General features: G+C 38.4%; 1 protein-coding gene across 1 annotated transcript; it reads right to left on the bottom strand.

The window, feature by feature from the left end:
- Positions 1 to 882: 882 nt before the first annotated feature.
- On the bottom strand, positions 883 to 17,593 carry LOC109692591 (uncharacterized). The gene is made up of 5 exons (XM_074060966.1): positions 17,415 to 17,593; positions 13,981 to 14,124; positions 12,890 to 13,016; positions 12,295 to 12,390; positions 883 to 8,112 (listed from the first exon to the last, which is right to left on the bottom strand). The coding sequence occupies exons 2-5, from the start codon at positions 14,005 to 14,007 to the stop codon at positions 5,615 to 5,617; spliced, it is 2,748 nt and encodes a 915-aa protein (XP_073917067.1). The 5' UTR covers positions 14,008 to 14,124; positions 17,415 to 17,593; the 3' UTR covers positions 883 to 5,614.
- Positions 17,594 to 18,390: the final 797 nt, after the last annotated feature.

Below are 18,390 nucleotides of genomic sequence, written 5' to 3'. Positions count from 1 at the left end.
GTTTTATTTTCAGTGTCACTCCTAGATTTGTTTAACATATTATTCTAAGCATAAAAGAAAGATCACTGATCCATAATTGTGCTAAAATTAAATTTTAGTTTCATCCTACAGTCATGTTAACAGGAACCCTTAGAGAAAGTCAATTCAGCAGTTTATTTGAACAAGGTAAAAAGATCCACTATATCAGGACAGGGGCACAGAACTCCCGTGGGAACATGGTGATGTACACTTTATGCCCTGAACACAGAAGTGAGGACAGAACAGCTTAACTGGATACAAAGATGGCAAGTGCTGTCTCCTCTGAATCACTGCCACCCAGCCTCGCAGACTGAGCAGATTGTTACAGTCTCACCTGAGTGAGACTTCTAGTTAAATGCACGTTTCTAGCACAGAGACTCAAGACAAATTCAGTTTGATACTAGTGAGAAACGCAGGAAAGCTAAGAGCTTCTTTCTAAGGCCATTTGGAAGGGGGGGGTCACACTCTGCAACTGTCACATTTCAAGGCCCCCCTGTAAAAAATACACTGCAAATAGACAAGCAGGACCGTAACCCCTAACCCTAACCCTAACCCTAAGAAACCCTAACCCTAACCCTAAACCCTAACCCTAACCCTGACCCTAACCCAACCCTAACCCCGACCCCGACCCCAACCCTGACCCAACCCCTGGCCCCGGCCCCGGCCCCTACCCCGACCCTAAACCCTGACCCTGACCCTAACCCCTGACCCTGACCCTAAACCCTGACCCTACCCTAACCCTCACCCTGACCCTGAACCTGACCCTCACCCAATTCCCCTGACCCTGACCCTACCCCTGACCCTGAACCTGACCCAACTCCCCTGACCTTCACCCTAACCCTAAACCACCTGAGCCACTTCGCCAGCCCTTTGAGTGATTTCTGACATTACTTTTTTATTGAAAGTAAAAAGATCCAAAATTAGTTGAATTTCTAAATATTACCTATATGGCTAGTCGTGAAAGTAACAAAAAAAGAATTTTTACCTTATAAGAAAAAAAAAGGATACTCATCCTAAGAAAACATGTTAATTCTGAATTACAGCCAAGAATATCACACTCAAAACACTTCTTACAATGCACTGCAAGACAAAAGTAAATCACTGTGAAGAGTTGTATATTCACATTAAGTACATCAGAAGAGAGCTTTATGGACCGGAAAAGAGAAAAAAGGTATACTTAAGCTTCAGAAGTTAAAAATGCAATGGAAAGATAATAAGACAGAAATTCTTCTGGCCAAACACAATAGACCATGGTGGCAGGAAAAGTGTACTGTATTTAGATCACAATCTTAGTAAATTGTCTGCATCTATTAAGTAAAATAGAACATTTAAAAATATGATTTTTAAAAGTGTAGTTTTACTGAATTACACAAGCACAACATAATCTCAGCTCCATTCTAGAAAAATAACAAACACATTGGGACACTGACATTATGATAAAATTACGTCAAAGAACTTCTCACAAAATAACATTTGTTAAATACTAATATAGACATATGTATTCACAAAAGAAATGCAAATTGATGAAATCAAAAGCATTTTGGTTTTTTATTAACAGAAATCTTTGACAAAGAAAACTACGTAACAAATCGCTCCAACAAAACTCCTGACAATAAAGGGTCATGCACTTTGGAATGCCCCACCCCCTTGCTTCTGAGCAGAGACCAAGTTTCTGATGAATGCACAATTTAAATCCCATGGTAATATGCTTACAAAATGTGGAAAAATAAATCTTGTATCTTAACCAGGAGATACTTTTGGGAAATTACCTGATATAAAAACAGCAGTTTGTGTACACATAGTAATGATTTCTATCCTGAAGAAATTTCAAATTAAGCATCATGGAATAACAATGGTTGGCATAAAATATATCATTGTCCTGTTTCTCCTAAAACTGTAAGATATACTTTGCTAACAAAAACCTCATTCAAATTTAGAAGAGGTGAGAGAGAGACAGAGAGAGAGAGAGAGAGAGAGAGGAATCCTTTTAAACACCAGGCAATGGTATGTTTTTGTATCTGGTTTTTGAGAACTGAATTCATGACTCAGTGCATTCTAGGCAAGTGCTCACTACCACTGAGTCACAGCACCCAAATATACTATTAAGCAGAGGTTAACCAAAAATCATTTAAGATCATCATGAAAAAATTATCTAATAATCATCTCAATGAAAAACAGACTAGGTTAGGAAGTGTGTTTTTAAAATATTGACAAGGACAGAAATAAAAAAGTTCCTAGAATCTAATGAAAATGAAAAAGCAACCTGCAAGAACCTATCAGACACAGCAAAGGAAGTGTTAAAAGGAAACTTTACAGATACAAATGCCTACATTTAAAAAAAAAACAGATCTCAAAAAAATAACCTAATAGTGATTCACCGTATGCAAATCGGTAAATTAAATACAGCATATAGAAAGGGCAAAAATCTCATGTCCATCTCAATAGATGAGGAAAAACCCTTTGAGAAAATTCAACATACCTTCATGATAAAATCACTGAAGAAACTAGGAATCAAAGGAATGTACTTTAACACAGCAAAGGCTATAATGACAAACTGACAGCCAACATTATATTAAATGGAGAAAAACATTGCCACTAAAGTCAGGAATGAGACAAGGGTATACATTCTCCCCACTCTTATTCAATATGGCTTCTACAATAGACACATAAGACAGCCTACAGATTTGGAGAAAATCTTTGCCAGCTATTCATCTGATCAGAGACACATAACCAGAATCTATAGGGAGCTCATAAAACTAAACTCCTAAAGAATCAACATGTTGAAGAAATGGGTGCATGAACTGAATACAAAATTTTCAAAGGAAGAGGTAAACATGGCAGATAGATACATGAAGAAGTACTCAACTTTCCTGGCCACAAAAGGAATGCAATTCAAAATTACATGAAGAGTTCATCTCACTCCAGTTACAATGGCTACCTTCAAGAACAAACATTAGTAAAGGTGCACAGAAACAGAAACTCATAAACACTATTGGTGGGAATGTAAGTTTTTACAATAACTATGCAAAGCAGTGTGAAAGTCATTGAAAAAAAAATAAAAATAGAACTACCACTCAATCTAGTGGTACCACTCCTGGGCATATACCCAAAAGAATGTAAGTCAGGATACAACAGAGACACTTGCACACCCATGGTTACTGCAGCACTATTCACAATAGCCAAGCTATGCAAACAGTCCAGATGCCTTACAACTGATGAATGGATTAAGAAAATGTACTATATATACACAATAAAGTATTACTCAGCCATGAAGAATGAAACTTGTTTGCAGGTAAATGAATGGAACTGGAGAACATGTTAAGCATGGTTCAGAAAGAAAAAGTCACCTTTTCTCTCATATGTGGAAGGTAGATCAAAAAGATAAATGTACACTCAAATGCAAACATGACCATAAACACATTCATATAGAGAACATGGTTACAAAAGTTGGACGACTCGATGGGACTTGGGGGAGGGTGCGAATGATAGTCAACAATATCAAAATACATTGCATCTATGTACAAAGATGTCATAATGAAATGTACTGGAAGTTGTTGAATACTAAGAGGTGGGGGGGAAGGACAAAGGAGAGTGATAATCGGGATTAATCTGATTAAAGTTTATTCACACCTAAAATATCATAAAACAATTTTGAACAATGAATATGGACTTAAAATGAAAGACAAGATGGAAAAGCAGGTCCTGTTGAGATGGGTACTTGTGGGGGGGGAGAATGAAGGGAAGGGATAAGGTAGGGTAAACATGGTTGATGAACTTTATAAACGTACATGAAATAGAACAATGACACCTATTGCAAACATTTTAAGCAGAGGAAAAGGAAGAGGAAGTAGAGAGATGGTGGTGGTGAACCTAATTAAGGTACAATGCAAGCATATCACACCTGTACAACTAACATATGCTAATAAAATACTTTAAAATTTTACTTTAAAAAATGAGGAACACAGCAAAGTCCCTTACTCAGCTCTTGGGTGGCAGATGGGAGGCTTTTTCCCTCACCAAAACAATGATACCAAGGTGTTTCCCTAAGGCTGCTTCTGAGAAGTTCCACACCTCCCAATGCACACAGCACCATGTAGTGGACAATGTGTATACAGGCACAGGGTGCTACCCCACCATTTACCATTGGTGGTCACCATACTGACATCATAAAGAACTTCTGAAATTCAAGGTTAATATTCCATACCATAGTTCTGGACAAACTGAAAGAGCCCACCATCCTGTGCCTCGATCTGAAAGCATGATGCTATGGCTTGGATTCATGTGTTAGAAACTTAATCTTAAAGTCATATGCTAATAGTATATGAGGGAGACCTTTGGGAACTAATTAGCACATAAGAGTTCTACCCTCATGAATGGAGTTAATCCATTCATGAATTAATGGATCAATGGTTTATCAAGTGCAGTTTTGTTATAAAAATCAAGCTTTCTCTGGCACACTTGATCTCACCATGTAATGTCCAGCACAAACTCAGAAATGTGCAGAGTACCCACCAGTAAGGAGGACCTAAAATTCAGAACACTTTAAAGCATGGATGAGATATATGAATGCCAAAAATTGCCCTGTTCTTCAGAAATACAATCATTAAGATATCAAATCTTCCTAACTTGATCTATAGATTCAGCTGAATGTCAATTTAATTCCCAAAAAAGATAGCAAACGTAACCTAAAAACACATAGCATAAAGACTAACAAACACTTCAAGAACTTACACATGTGGTTCAAAGCACTTACCATAAACCTACAATAACAGAGGATGGTATTGGGGAAGGAATACATTTAGAACAGGACATCAAGCCACCAGAGCCCACACTCCACAGCCAGAAGACCAAAGTTGAAAATAAATAAAATTATAATTTATGGACTAGAGGAGTGGTTCAAGCAATAGAGTGCCTGCCTGGCAAGCATGAGGTCCAGAATTCAAACCCCATGTCACACACACACAAAAAAAGAGAAAAAAAATTGTAATTTACAGTAATAGTATTCTCCAAACATATGTACATAGGGCTATGTGCATATAATGTATTTTGATCAAATTTACCCACTAGGAATGAGTTTTGCTCCTCTGATATAATGTTCTGTGAATTGTGATTTCTCCATTATTCTAGAGTGAGGATAATTTATACTTTGAATTTATAATACACTTAAATCCTTTCAGAGATGAGTCATTTGCACAATTCTCTGTACCTATATTTCCTTCTATCACACGAGTAATGTTTTCAGTATATTTTAAACAAGTTAAAACCTTTGTCATATTCTCTATATTTACAGTATGAAATAGACTTTGATATACTCTTTACATTTACCAAGTTTCTCCAATGTGTTTTACACATTGTACCCTGCACAAAGATCTTTCTGCAGTCATTATGTATGAGACTTCTATACAGTGTACATCCTATGATATAGTAAATTTTGAAATCTGAATAAATGCTCTGCCACATTCTTTACATTTTTAGTTTCTCTCCACTATGAATTCTCTAGTATTAGGTAATTGGTTAAAGGTTTTACCACACTCTTTGCGTTTATAGGGTGTCTCAGTTCTCTAGAGTAAGGTTTGAGTTTTAATTAAAAGCTTTGTTACAACCTACATTTGTAGGATTTCTCTCCAGTATGAATTCTGTAATGATGTCGAAGGCTTGAATGCCTAGTAAAGGCTTTGCCACACTCTTTACATTTGAAAGGTTTCTCTCCAGTATGAATTCGCTGGTGTACGGTAAGGTGTGAACAACGGTTAAAGGCTTTACCACAGTCTTTACATGTGTACGGCTTCTCTCCAGTATGAACTCTGCTATGTTGTCTAAGGCTTGAACACTTGGTAAAGGCTTTGCCACATTCTTTGCATGTGTAGGGCTTCTCTCCAGTATGAATTCTCTGGTGTTGAGTGAGGTTTGAAATCTGAATAAAGGCTTTGCCACATTCTTTACATTTATAGGGTTTCTCCCCAGTATGAATTCTGTGATGTTGTCTAAGGCTTGAACATTTGTTGAAAGCTTTACCACATTCTTTACATTTGTAGGGTTTCTCACCAGTATGAATTTTCTGGTGCTGAGTAAGATTTGAAATTTGATTAAAAGCTTGGCCACATTCTGTACATTTGTAGGGTTTCTCTCCAGTATGAATTATGTGATGTTGTCTAAGGCTTGAACAGGTAGTAAAGGTTTTGCCACATTCTTTACATTTGAAGGGCTTCTCTCCAGTATGAACTCTCTGATGTTGTCTAAGATTTGAACACTTGGTAAAGGCCCTGCCACATTCTTTACATTCAAAGGGTTTCTCTCCAGAATGAATTCTCTGATGATGAGTAAGGCTTGAACACTTAGTAAAAGCTTTGCCACATTCTTTACACTTATAGGGTTTTTCTCCAGTATGAATTCTCTGATGTTGTCTGAGAGTTGAACACTTGGTAAAGGCCTTGCCACATTCTTTACATTTGAAGGGTTTTTCTCCAGTATGAATTCGCTGGTGGTAAGCAAAGGTTGAACAATCAATAAAGGCTTTGTTACATTCATTACATTTGTATGGTTTCTCTCCAGTATGAACTCTCTGATGTTGTCTGAGATTTGTACACTTAGTAAAAGCTTTGCCACATTCTTTACATTTGTAGGGTTTCTCTCCAGTATGAATTCTCTGATGTACAGTAAGGTGTGAGCAACTATTAAAGGCTTTACCACATTCTTTACATTTGTAGGGTTTCTCTCCAGTATGAAGTCTCCGATGCTGAACAAGGTTTGAGCTTTGATTAAAGGATAGCCCACATTCTTTGCATTTGTAGGGTTTCTCTCCAGTATGAACTCTTTGATGCTGAACAAGGTTAGAGCGTTGCGTAAAGGATAGCCCACATTCATTACATTTGTAGGGTTTCTCTCCAGTATGAACTCTCTGATGTTGTCTGAGATTTGAACACTTAGTAAAGGCTTTGCCACATTCTTTACATTTGTATGGTTTCTCTCCAGTATGAATTCTCTGGTGTACAGTAAGGTGTGAGCAACTGTTAAAGGCTTTATCACATTCTTTACATTTGTAGGGTTTCTCTCCAGCATGAACTCTCCCATGCTGAACAAGGTTTGAGCTCTGATTAAACGATAGACCACATTCCTTACATCTGTAGGATTTCTCTCCAGTATGAACTCTCTGATGTTGTCTAAGATTTGAACACTTCACAAAGACTTTGCCACATTCTTTACATTTGTAAGGCTTGCCTTGAATATGAGGACTTTGATGGATAACAAGTCTTGAGCACTGATTCATGACTTTTTCATATTTTTTACCTCTGTAAAGGTTCTTTGGAAAACAAACACACTGATGGTTACTGGGATCCAAGCCAAGGTTGAAGTTTTTATGATGTTCATTGCATTCATAAATTTTATCACCAATATAAATATCCTGGTAATTCTTTATTACACAGCCCTGGTTAAATATCTGCCTAGTTTCATTACTTATGTCGTGTACTTTCCAAATATTTGTATCTGATTTTTGATTCAGCAATAATGGGTAAGAAGAGAGCTTCCCATTAAAATTGTATGCTTTGTCACAAGAAGGAATTGCTTGATTACAGAATGAAGAACTTTGTGTAAAGGAACTCTCAAATTGGTCACATTTAGACACTTGTTCTTCATTTTGAAATATCTTCTCTAAAGAAATGCCTGAGTTAATGTTTAACCAAGTGCTACACTTGAAATTGTTCAAGTCATTAACTGAAGCATGGGCTAGACCCCTTTCCATATTTTCCAAATTTCCTTTCAGGAGAAAGGCATGTTTCAAAAATTGCTGTGGATGTTTACTTATAGAAACAGATGGCTCTTGAAAAGTAACTGGCATGAATCGAGATTTTTCCTGAGACGGTTCATGTTCTTGATCTCTGTTGACAGTGAAGTTCTTGCTATTAGTTCTCACACACTGGTGATGTCCACCATACAAAGCTTCCTGACCTTCACTCTCATCCCCACTTTCCCATGCCTTGCTTAGGTGAAAATTGTCACGGCCACACTTTCCATGTCTTCCATTTATCAGTTTTTGAAATGAACGTGTTATATTATGCTCTGATGAAAAGTCTCGGCTGTTATGGGACGATATAACTGAAAGAAATAAAAATAACAAATTATCCCACTAAGTAAACTCAGGTGAATATACTCTCTAAATGTATCACATTATACCAAGCTGGTGACATCAGCAGGATAGTAAACCCAAGGCCCTCATTACTCCACAGGTATGTGAACTTAACAACATACTGAACAAATTGATCTGTGAGAAATATGTTTTCTTTCATTCAGCCGTTGAGGGCTGCTTAAATTGATTCCATCTTTTAGCTATTGTAAACAATGCTGAACTGAACATGGAAGTGGAAATGTCTCTTCAATGCACTGACTTAGTTTCTTTCACTATATGTTCAGTAGTGAAACTGATGAATCCTATGGTCATTCTATGTCTAGTTTTTTTTAGTAATTTCCACAGTTATACATAATGACTGTTTGAACCTACTGTTGGCAGGTTTGTAAATAAATGAATTTAACACAGCATGCAAAGGAAAAGGGAACCACGGATCAATCAAATGTGCAAAAGAAACACTAGAAATTGACCATTAAGAACATGGTATTTTTTATTTGAAAGATGTCTAATGAGCTAAACAAATAAACAAAATTAAAAAACATAGAATATGAGTAAAAAGTTAAAAACTATAAATAGAAAGAAGCATAAATCGTGTAGCTGAAAAATTTAGAAAAAATTACATGAACCCAACACAAAAAAGGGCTGGTGGAGTAGCTCAAGTGGTAGAGCACCTGCTAAGCAAGCATGAAGACCTGAGTTCATACCCCAAAACCACCGGAAAAAAAAAATAGACAAACAAGGTAACACATGCTCTTTATCCCCACACCCAAGAAGCAGAAGCAGGAGGAGGTAGAGATCAGCCGAAGCTAGATAGTGAGTTCAAGACAAACCTAAGCTACATAGTGAGACCTTGTCTCAATAAAAAACATGGGAATTCAGTAAGAAATCCGAACTATAAGGAAGGAAACTGACATCAAAATTCAAGAAGCTCAATTATCTCCAAACAACACAAATACCAAAACACAAAAAGCAGCACATTATAATCAAACTTTTATAAATTACAGAGAATCTATGAGCAGCAAAAGAAAAGGGATATGCCATTTTTAAGGGTGCTCTTCACACACAGGAGGTATGGGGATAGATAGAAAACCCAAAACATGAAAGCGTTTGATGTCCCCACTCCAGAGGACCTAATACAGAAACCTTAAAACAACAGAGGTCAACACGAGAAGGGGATCAGGAACCAGTGTAAAGATCTGTTAGAGATGAATCAACTTGGGTTGGGTATTTTCAAGATATGGTCTCTCGAAATATTTGCCTGTGCTGGCTTTGTACCTCCAAAGTAGCAGGATTCCAGGCGTGAGCCATGGGCACTGGTTTCAACTTGGGTTGAAAGCAATGCTATGAATCTCTCTGTATAGCTATCCTTAACTCAACTAGCAAAAACGCTTTGTCTTTCTTATTATTGCTATGTCTTCTCTTCAACAAAATTAAAGATAAAGGCAGAACAGTTTCTGCCTGGAAGCGAGGGGGGTTTGGGGGGTAAAGGGTGGGGGCAGGGGGCAGGGGGGAGAAATGACCCAAACAATGTACACACATGTGAATAAATGAATAATAATGATAATAATAAAATGGTGCTCTTATATGAATATCAACAGATTCCTCAGCAAAACCCTAAAATCCAGAAAAATGTCTAAGAATACAAAATGTAGAAAAAACAAATAATCCCAAGCAACAATAACAAATCCAACAAAACTGTCCTGAATGTGAAGAAAAAAATACTTTAAAGATATATAAATGCTCAAAAAGTTTATTACCACTAAACCGGCCCTACTAGAAATGTTAAATAGAGTCCTTCCTAGTGAAAATGAGCAACACATATCATAATGAATTTTAAAGCAGTCACGGGAAAACAAATACACACACATAGAATTCCATAGTACTGCAATACAGGTGCATTCAGCACTTTCAATTTTGCTATAGAATTTGAAAGACAGAAGCATAAAAATAACCATGAATGTGTTAAAGCACAGACAATATAAAAACAGCTGTGGCATCAGTAACAGACATTGAGGAGAAATGTAAAGACAAAGAATCTTTACAGGCAGTAAAAAAAAAAAGATACAATGATATGCTGTCTACAGGAGACTCTTTCAAGATCTAAGAATGCAGATAAGCTGAAAGTGAAAGAATGGAAAGGATATTACATGCAATAAATGACCAAAAGAAACCAGGGTAGCAGTACTTATGTTATATAAAATAACACTTTAAAACAAAAACAAGGGTGGTGGAGTGGCTCAAGTGGTAGAGCGCCTGCCTAACAAGCATAAGGCCAAAAAAAACAGTCATATGAAATGAAATGTAGGTTAAGTTAAAAAATGTAATTGACAAAGAATGGAATAAAAGTAGAAATCAATAGAAGACAAATCAGAAAATCCACAAATATGTGGCAATTAAACATACTCTTGATCACGGTGTTGTTCAATACTTGGAAGACAGTATTTTAAAAGAGCTATAACATCCGAGGTGTTCCTGAGATTCCATGAATGTTTTTGCATTAATAGAAAAAGCAGTAATAAAAATCACATGGAATCTCAAGGGTCCATGGGGACCACAATAATATTCAAGAGTAACAAATTTGGAAACATGACACTTTCAGATTTTAAAAAGTATTAAAATGTAGAATAATCAAAACTGTTTGATAGTGATATGAAGTTAGACAAATGTGGAAAAGAACAGACAGTGCAGTGATAATTTGTCACAAAGGCAAATCAAAACATACTTGCACATTAATGTTCCCTGTACTATTAGTCACAAAAGCCAAAAGGTAGAAGTAAACCAAACATCCCATAACATGAGTGTATGAAGGTGATCTGGAATACAGAAAACAATGGGATATTACTGAGCCACACAAAAAAAAGGAAGAAACGCCTTGTAATATGTGAAATGAGAATCTTGAAGACATTATGCTAAGTGAAATAAGCCAGTCACAAAAAGTCAATACTGTATGATTCTACTTATGATTTGTAAAGTCACAGAACTTTTTGAACAGAAAGTAAAATGGTGTTTATGATGGGTAAAGGGGAGACAGAAGTTTTCATGGATACTTCATTTTACTTTTGAAAGATAAAAATTTTCTACACATGTTGAGTAATTTGAATATACTTAACACTAATGAACAATATATTTAACATATTTAAGTAAATTTATTTTGTGTGGTTTGAGCACAATTAAAAATTTTTAAAACACAATATAAACAGATATATAAAAATTTTCAAAAGATACCTCTACATCGCAAACCTGTTTCTCTTAGACAAAGCAATTGATTCATCAGTATTTCCATGAATACTCACTAGAACAGGATAAAGCAATTATTCAACGCCAATCAAGACAGAAATATCCAAGGCATGAACAAAACAGTTAATGTTTATACAGGCAAATAGAAACACATAGCTTTAATGACAATAGACACATGGTTCATACATATTTTCATTTCAACTTACATTGTCCTAAATTTCACAGAATTGAGATTTGCCATAAAATAATAATATATAGGTTAAAAACTAAAAATTATATTACTGATGTGAGGAAACCTAATGTAAAAAAAATAGAATATACTGTAAAAAGAGAGAGAAAGGAATTACAAAACAAGAGAAAATTTAACCCAAAAAAATACATGCACTATTCCTTTAAATCCTTTTAGATAACTACAACTTCAAGCTGTGACCACATACCCACATATTAAGCACTGGGAATCACTGACAGACCAACTTCACAGAAAACTTATAACCATTCATTAACAGCTGTGATGAAACAATTTTCAAAAGTAAACTGAGCAAAACTCTGATGTTATTAACATATCACAGTGGTCTAAAACAGAGATTTTTAGAAATGGGCACAGATTTTCTGGGGTCCCCAAGAGCAATGGAAGAGCAATCAGATCATACTGACCATGGAGGGAAAAGGGAGGAATTTGGCTGTAACTGTGAATGTGTGAGGAGATGACCGGAGAGAAGGAGAAGGCTTAGAGGTTTGAAAGGCATGATAAATATACAGCAGGAGATGTCCTTCTGTGACAGCAAGAGAAATAAACCTAGGCTTCTGAAAAGTCATCTCCACTGGAACTGTGCTTCTCAATCCACATTTCAAGAGTTGGCCCTAGACCTCTGGACCTCTCACCTATGTCCTCTGCCTCATTCATTCCTACCAACCTGGGCATATGGTTCCTGTCTCTTGTCGCAGCAAGTTCCAAGGTTCTTTTCTCTGTTCCAAAAAGGTAACCAGGTTCGGCTTAAAGACAGCAAGACCTGTTTATTGAAAAATAGAACATGAGATTTGTTTGGAAGTCACACAGTAACTACTACGTTTCTTTCTCATGACTGTGCTCAGTACTGACATAATATAGTCTAGAAAATTACTATGTCAATAGTTGTTCCCTAACAGACTCATTAGAATTCTTCAGAAGCATTTTTATTTTGCAGATCCTGAACTCCACTTCCGCCCAGTACCAAACCAAACCTAAAGGGGATAAATTAGGCTTTTAAGAAGTAAACGGCAATCTTTCAGACCACTGAATTCTATAATTACCACTAAAGTAAAAGGTGTATCTCAAGAAAGGGGATGACTAAAAAAAGAAAACCATGAATGTTTCATTATCTATATCCACAAATACCCAAAATTTTTTCCTACAGACAGCAATATGAAACTCAGTCATGCAAAGTACATGCTCTGAGAGATATTCCTCAAAGGAAGGAAATTAAAGGTTGGCAGTGAGAATTCAGAATTCTGTAGGGAAACTATCCATACCCAGGGACACCAGGTTCCTGTAGTTCTCTAACATCACGTCACTATATAAATTCTGCTGAGCAGGTTCTAGGCATTCCCACTCCTCTTGAGAGAAATCAACAGCCACATCCCTGAATGTCAACAGTTCCTGAAATAAAAACAAACAATTCAATAGGACATTGACCATTTGTCATTGACAGAATTTTTTTTTTTCAAGTACTAGGGTTTGAACTCAGAGTTTCACACTTGTTAAGCCACTCTGCCAGCCCTGACAGAGTTCTTACTCTACCCAAAATGGGAAAGGTTGGAGAACTGGTTCTGACATAGGTGAATAATCTTAATTATTCAGTAAGATACTTTTTTTAATACAGTGATGTTCTCTAATGTACTAGCTACCTCTGAGGAAAGAAGATGACATAAGATCCACAAAACCTTTGTAGATGTTACACATTTATTTTGTTTTGCTGTGGTGGAGCTCAAACCCAGGACCATGCTAGGCAAACATGTATCACTGAGCTACATCCCCAGCCCAGTAATAAACTTTTATGAAATACAAAATGTTAAATTAAGGGATCAAGAATATACATTTTAAGTGCTATGTTCATATTTTAGAAGATACATTTTTTTTCTCAGATAAGAAAGTCATGGTGAGTGAGAAAGGTACTTTCAAATCGTACTGTGTACAACCATGAATTAGAGATCTTATTAAAATGCAGAATCCGTTCCTTTAGTTCTGTGCTGGGGCCTCAGTTCCTCACTATGTAGAGGCTCACTACTGATGCCAAGAGGCACTCTTGAATAGTCATTATGTGGAACACTAGGGGAAAATACATTGATTCATGAATATAAATTGAAAAAGTTTTAAAGACTTTACATTTTATTATAAATAGCATGCATAACAGCACTCCTTTTTTGGTCATTTCAACTATACTAGGTATCACTCTAAACAGATTACTGCATAAAACTGAAAATAATCTGTGAGAATAACAATATTTTTACTTTTATGATTTTGTCAACCATCTACTATATGGTAGAGACTGAGTTTTATCCAAGTATCCCTGACCTAGAAGTCATACAAAAGAAGCCTAGAGGCCAATACAAGGTGTACCTACTGAGACAATGTTCAGAGCAGTCTTCATAACTGAAAAGAGTAATGGAACCTGTAGATAGTGGTGAACATCTGTAATGGCAGCACTCAGGAAGCTGAGGCAGGAAGATTTCAGGTGTCAGGCTGGCCTGGCCTACATAGTGAGACCCTGTCTCAAAAAAAGAAAAAAAAAGGTACTGGAAAAAGACTTTGATAAAATTCAACATTCCTTCCTGATAAAAAGCCCTGAATTAATTAAGTATAGAAAGAGTATACCTCAACATAATAAAGTCTATATATGACAAACCCATAGCCAACATCACACGGGATGGAGAAAAACTAAACGTATTTCCTCTAACATCAGGGACAAAGGCGCCCTCTTATTTGATGCATCTTTTGAATTTTTAGCCAGAGCAACTTGGCAAGAGAAATAAAAAGGGTCTCAAGCAAAGAAAGGAGCAAGACAAATTATCCATGTGTGCAGAAGACATAATTCTTTTATCTAGAAAATCTAACAGACCTCACCCAAAGATTTTATTTTGGGAAGAAAGAAGTGGGACTCAGGTTTGAACTCAGGGCTTCACGCTTGCAAAGCAGGCATTCTGCTGCTTGAGCCACACCTCCAGTCCATTTTCCTCTGCTTATTTTGGAGCTGGAGTCTCAAAACTGGATCTTTCCAATCTCAGTCTCCCAAGTACCGGCAATTACACGTGTGAGCCACCACTGTACAGCTAAGACTCTTAAACCTGATAAGCAGTTTCAGCAAAATACTAGTACACAAAATCAACATAGAAAAATCAGTAGCTTAACTGATGCAATTCCATACCAGTATAATAAAAAACCTAGGAATAAACCAAAGAAGGTCAAAGATCGCTACACTGCAAATTATTTTTAAAATGAAGAAATAAATTGAAAGAGACACTAGAAGATACAAAGAACTCCCATGTTCATGTTTGGCAGAATTAATATTGTCAATACAACTGAAAACAATCTACACACCCATCAAAATACCAATGATACTCTACAAACACTTCAAAGTCTACAATTCTTACGTGAACACAAAAGACCTCAAATAGACAAAGCAACCCTGACCAAAAAGAGCTATAGTGAAGGCATCACAGTATCTGATTTCAAAACATAGTACAGAGCCACAGTAACAAAACCAGCATGGTACTGACAGACACACAGACCAATGGGATAGAATAAAGAGCTCAGAAATAAGCCTATGTGGCTATGGTAAATGACTCTCAGCAAGGGTGCCAAAAACATAAGCTGCAGAAAAGACGGCCTCTTCAACCAATGGTGCTGGGAAGACTGAAAATTAACATACACAACACTAAAAGCAGACTCCTATTTCTCACCCAGTACAAAATCAACTCAAAACACATCAAAATCTTAATGTAAAAGATGAACATTTGATACTTGTAGAGGAAAACATAGGGAAATTCTTTAAGGTACTAGCATACCCAACAATTTCTTGAAAGGACTCCAATAGGCCAAGAAACAAGAGCGAGAATTGACAAATGGGAACATGTCAAGTTAATAAGGTTCTGTACAGCAAAGGAAACAATCAACAGAATTAACAGACAACCTACAAAGTTGGGAGTCTTTGTGAGTTATTCATCTGACAGCTAGTTAGAATTCAGAACATATGAAGGACTCAAAAAACTTAACATCAGTGCTGGTGGAATGGCTCAAGTGGTAGAGTGCCTGCCTTAGCAACCAGGCCCTGACTTCAAACCCCAGTAACAAACAAAAACACTTAACATCAAAAGAACAAGTCATCCATTCAAAAAATGGGCAAATACTGTGAATGGACACTTATCAGGAAAAGTAAAAATGGCCAATAAATACATGAAAAAATGCTGAAAATCTGTAGCCCTGGGGGAAATGCAAACCATAAGTACATTGAGATTCCATCTCACCTCAGTCATAATGACTATTATCAAGAAAACAAAAAACAAATAGTGGTGAGGATGTGGAAAAAAAAGAAACCATTATACACTGTTGGTACAAATGGAAATAGAACAGCTATTTAAAAACACTATGTGGGTTCCCCCCACCAAAACAACTAGAAATACTACCACTATGACCCAGCTATACCACTCCTGAGGAGTGGTATAGGAAAGGAAATAAAGTCAGCATACAAACAAGACACCTGCATACCCATGTTTACTGCAGTACTATTCACAACAGCAAAGACACAGGCTCAGCATACATGCCTATCAGTACAGGATGGGATAAAGAAAACCTGGCTTACACACATAGTGGACCATTATTCAGTCACAAACAATGAAATCATGCTACTTAAAGGAAAATGGTTAGAGCCAGAGGTGATCCATAAAAATCCAGATACAGAAAAAGACAAACTCATCCAGCTCTTTCCCTGAGAGGCTCCACACCCACATTTCAACTTACTCTCTAGAAGAGAAAGCCAGGACCTGCTATTCACTAGACCCACCAAGAGACCAGACGTGACAGCTGTGGGCACCTGGCTTTAGACACCTCTAAACATAGGACCAGGAAAAGACTGGAGGCTGGGATGAGTACACATCACCCTCTAAAGTTTCCAAAGGGGACACTCAACCCAAGAAATTCTAGGTGTCTGTAGCTAAGGACGACAAAAGGAGAGGCACAAAGATTTTTTCAGGATGGTGGGGGCTGGGAGTCAAGTTCTCGTTTTCTTCTTATGTGAAATGTTCACTAAGAGAAGAATTCTTTAAGAAATGTCATGCACTGCCTAGCGAACAAAATGACAAAGTGCTGTGTCCATTTGAAATGTAGCATGAAGAACAAATAGTAATGTCGTGAAAGGGGGAAGATGGTGTTTAGAAACGAGAGCAGTGAGCTGGAACTTTAGGAATTTATTCCAGCGCTAGGAAGTGCTAGGCTGAGGAGACAGTGTTCAGGATTGGGGGGGGGGGGTCCTGCTTCTTCTACTTTTAGAAAACTCACTGGAGAAAGGGTGACCCCTCAGGTGGAGGAGAGTCTGGGGACCCTACATTTAGCAGCTCTTCTCGTGCAGAAACGCCACAGACACAGTGGAAATTCATACCAAACTGGCGAGTCAACAATGTAGTACAGAGCCGCCCACTGAAGGCTTCAGGGGGCTGAAATCGCTGCACACGGACAGGGAAGGAGGGTCCGTCCGAGCTGCCACTCAGCCCCACCCCGAGGCGGAGGGGACCGAGGCCTGGGTGCACAGACAGAGCTCCAGAGGCTGCAGTAGCCGAGCAGGGACAGGGACGGGAGAGGCCCGGCAGCCGGCCCACCCCTACCCGCAGCCCGACGAGACCCAGGGCGGAGGCTGCAGTCGCCAAACAGGGATGGGACAGAAAGCCCGGAAGCCCTAGTACGTGGGTCAGAGGGGACGAAGGGCCCGGCTGCTCCGGACACTGCCGGCTCCGGTGCCGACCGCCTGGCCGGGTCCAGTCTCAGGATGCCGAGCCGGACACTCACCATCTCCTGGCCTCCAGGTGTCCGGCGTCTTCCCTGTGGACCTCCAGAGCACCCGCAGGGCCCTGGGAGACAGAGACTGCAGCAATGCCGCCTGGGCTTAAAGAGCCGAGAGGAGGAAGCCAAAAAGTTCGCAAGATGGCGACCCGGTGACAAGCCCGCGAGAGTTTGAAAGCCCGCCCTGTCCGCCTGGCAGCGTTTCTGATTGGACCGTCATCAACCAGCGCCTCTGATTGGACAGGGCTTCAGGCCCTTCCACCTCTGGCCCGAAGAGCAGATGGCCTGAGCCAAGGCAGTTTCTTGGTTGCAGTTTGCTTTTTATTTATTTTATTTATTTATTTTAAGTGGCGCTGAGTATTGAACCCCGAGCCTCTAGCAGCACTTTCCAGACAACGGCTTCTGGCCATTACATAGGTAACTGCTGTTAGGAAAACGCTGCACACCGCACACAAAGGAGGCTCAGGAGAGTTATCTCATGTCCAAAAGTTTAATAAGCAGGCTGACTGGCCCAGAGAAAAAGGCTCAGCAGCTTCTCTCGGCCGGTCTGATCTTAAGTAGCATTTGGGAGAATGCAAGGGCAAGGGATGATTTCTTTTTTTTCACTTTTATTATTCATATGTGCATACAAGGCTTGGGTCATTTCTCCCCCCTGCCCCACCCCCTCCCTTACCACCCACTCCGCCCCCTCCCTCTCCCCCCCACCAATACCCAGCAGAAACTATTTTGCCCTTATTTCTAATTTTGTTGTAGAGAGAGTATAAGCAATAATAGGAAGGAACAAGGGGTTTTGCTGGTTGAGATAAGGATAGCTATACAGGGCATTGACTCACATTGATTTCCTGTGCGTGGGTGTTACCTTCTAGGTTAATTCTTTTTGCTCTCACCTTTTCTCTAGTTCCTGGTCCCCTTCTCCTATTGGCCTCAGTTGCTTTAAGGTATCTGCTTTAGTTTCTCTGCGTTAAGGGCAACAAATGCTAGC

Source organism: Castor canadensis, chromosome 18 (genome assembly GCF_047511655.1).
Source record: "Castor canadensis chromosome 18, mCasCan1.hap1v2, whole genome shotgun sequence".
Taxonomy (NCBI): domain Eukaryota; kingdom Metazoa; phylum Chordata; class Mammalia; order Rodentia; family Castoridae; genus Castor; species Castor canadensis.
The sequence above is the reverse complement of the archived record's forward strand: the minus strand, read 5'-3'. Positions and strand labels throughout refer to the sequence as shown.